Source organism: Penaeus japonicus, unplaced genomic scaffold (assembly GCF_977035675.1).
Source record: "Penaeus japonicus unplaced genomic scaffold, GWHDUDI00000001_assembly GWHDUDI00000022, whole genome shotgun sequence".
NCBI classification, from domain to species: domain Eukaryota; kingdom Metazoa; phylum Arthropoda; class Malacostraca; order Decapoda; family Penaeidae; genus Penaeus; species Penaeus japonicus.
In genome coordinates, this window is record NW_028234424.1 from 29992067 (window position 1) to 29994566 (window position 2500).

At 41.9% G+C, this 2500-nt stretch overlaps 1 protein-coding gene across 3 annotated transcripts in view; it reads left to right on the forward strand.

Moving 5' to 3' along the window:
- The window catches only part of LOC122247891 (uncharacterized), a 10752-nt gene that overhangs the window by 7395 nt on the left and 857 nt on the right, over positions 1 to 2500 (forward strand). For all 3 annotated transcript variants that reach the window (XM_043007590.2, XM_086549810.1, XM_043007591.2), the window contains exons 3-4: positions 200 to 384; positions 1540 to 2500. The exon at positions 1540 to 2500 is cut by the window's right edge and continues 857 nt beyond it. In XM_043007590.2, the coding sequence (XP_042863524.2) occupies positions 200 to 384; positions 1540 to 2209 (855 nt within the window). In that variant the 3' untranslated portion in view covers positions 2210 to 2500. The remainder of the gene's footprint in view (positions 1 to 199; positions 385 to 1539) is intronic.

Genomic DNA, 2500 nt, shown 5'->3' on the forward strand with positions numbered 1-2500 from the left:
GTGTGTGTGTGTTTATGTATGTAATTATTTATCCTTATCTTTATCATCCAACTGCATATGATAATTCACTATCCATAAGTATCTAATGTCTTTGTCGATATTAACCCATCATCTGTAAGTAAAGATCCCTTTTTCCCTCTATACAAAACCACACCTAATCCCTCAACCGTTCTCCCTCTTCCTCCCATGACCCAAACAGCAACATGCCGACTGTCCTCCCGAGGAATACTGCGAAGTCCAGTACACGGGGACTTGTCTCTGTCGGGGAGGACACACCCGGGCTCCCGACGGACGCTGCGTGGCGGGCCGTCGGGATGGCGAGACCTGCGAATATGATATTCAGTGCGTTTTGCTCGATCTCAGCCTCGTTTGCTACGAAGGAAGGTGAGTCATCGGCGCCATGTTGGATGGAGGGGGAGGGGGGGGGGGAATCCGCGCTAGCTTTTGTTTTTTTTGTTTGTGATTTGAAACGGGCTCGCATTTTTTTGTAATTTTTTAATGGAAAGTGACTTACTAATTATCATGACAATGAGCTGAAAGAAGGCACCAATAGATTGATCTATTCATTTAATTGTGTATTTTATTTTTGGTGTGTAGGGGTGGGGAGGTTATTATGGCTTTTTGGAATAAGAATTTTAGAGATGCTATTGTTGATATTGATACCGGTGTTAGCGTGTTATACGTGAATATGTAAAAAAGGAGAATTAATCCATAATATGGGGAAATTTTCTATCCTTCTTTTCCTTATTTTTTTATTTCTTTTTTATTCTTAACACGTAGCTGAGAAACAAAATCAATCCTACTGTATATTGATTAACTGATTAATGATAAACAAAACGAGATTGAATTTTTCTTTTCTTAGCTCCAATGCGTATTCTTTCCCTAAGTGTATTGAATAATTTAGTGGAGTTACCTGTTTTGTTTTGTTTCTTTCAAAAGAAGAGATTTCGCTTATTTTATTCTAAGATATGTCGCTTTTCTTTTTTAGTTCTTATTTTTTGGTATTAGCGATGTCACTATTGTATAATATGTTTATATATATATATATATATATATATATATATATATATATATATGTTTATATGTATATATGTATATATATATGTATGTGTGTATGTATGTACATATATATATATATATATATATATATATATATATATATATATATATATATATATACATATATATATATATGTATATATATATGTATATATATATGTATATATATACATATATATATATATATATATATATATATATATATACATATATACATATATATATATATATTTATTTATATATATAGATATGTGTGTGTGTGTACATATATATATATATATATATATATATATATATATATATATATATATATATATGTATATATATGTATATATATATATATATATATATATCTATATTTATATATATATATATGTATATGCATACGTATTCGGTGTAAGGTAAGTAGATGACCTACCAACGATATTCTGTTAGCTACAGCAGTTCCTTTCCCCAAACTTCAAAGTCGTTCCTCCGCAGATGCAACTGCCCCAACGGCCTGAGGCGTCCGGACGGCGTCTGCATCTCGGTGGTCGAGGTGGCCCAGCCCCCCGACCCGCAGCCGCCCCCTCCCGCCGCCCACCACGACGGCGCGGCGGCAGACTTCGAGCCCAAGCCCTCCTCGACCGACAAACCCAGAGTCCCGACGGCGGCGCAGGGAGGGTTCGCGGGTCCCATCGCCATCTGCGCCCTGATCGTCGTGTCCTTCAGCATTCTCATCATCACCACGGCCTACAACTTCCGCTCGAGGAACCGCCGTCTGGACGAAGTGAGGAGCATCCTCAACTCTCGCTCCACGACCTCCATCGCCGCCAGGGATGGCCGGCGAGCCTCGATAGGGAGTCTGAGAGACGCGCCTCCCTCCTACCACACCCTCCAGCCTCCGTCCTACGAGCAGGCGACTTTAGATGCCGGAAGCCTCTCGTCGACGTCTCCGCAGCAGACCCGAGCTCCCACCACGCTGCGGCGACCCAGCTACAGGACGAGCGTCGAGACCGCCGCGATCTCCATCCCCGAGCTGGATCCCAGGACGAGGGTCTCCTTCGACGCAGTCGCGGCAGCCTCGGCCTCCGCTCCTGCGGGGTCCTCCTTCGCCGAATTCAGCAGCCTTCCCTACATTGACGACGCTGCGTCTCCAAGGAGATATTGAAGGGCGCTCCTCGTTCCCCTTCCTACGGGTTCAGCTCCTCCGCTCTCGCCTCCTCTCGTCGATCAAAACGAGAGAAACGCAACAGTGACTTGCTCCTTTAGATACGAAACCTCTTCGGGAAAGTCATCCGTGCAATCTTCAATAGAAAAAGGCTAGTCATAGGTTTAGATTAACATAGAGTTAAGCAGGGAAGAGGAATTTGATATTCAATGTTGATGAAGAAATTCTTAGTGACTTGCATGTCTCCATGAAACCAAATGGGAGCTTTGCAGTCTTATCAAGTTTGGGGAC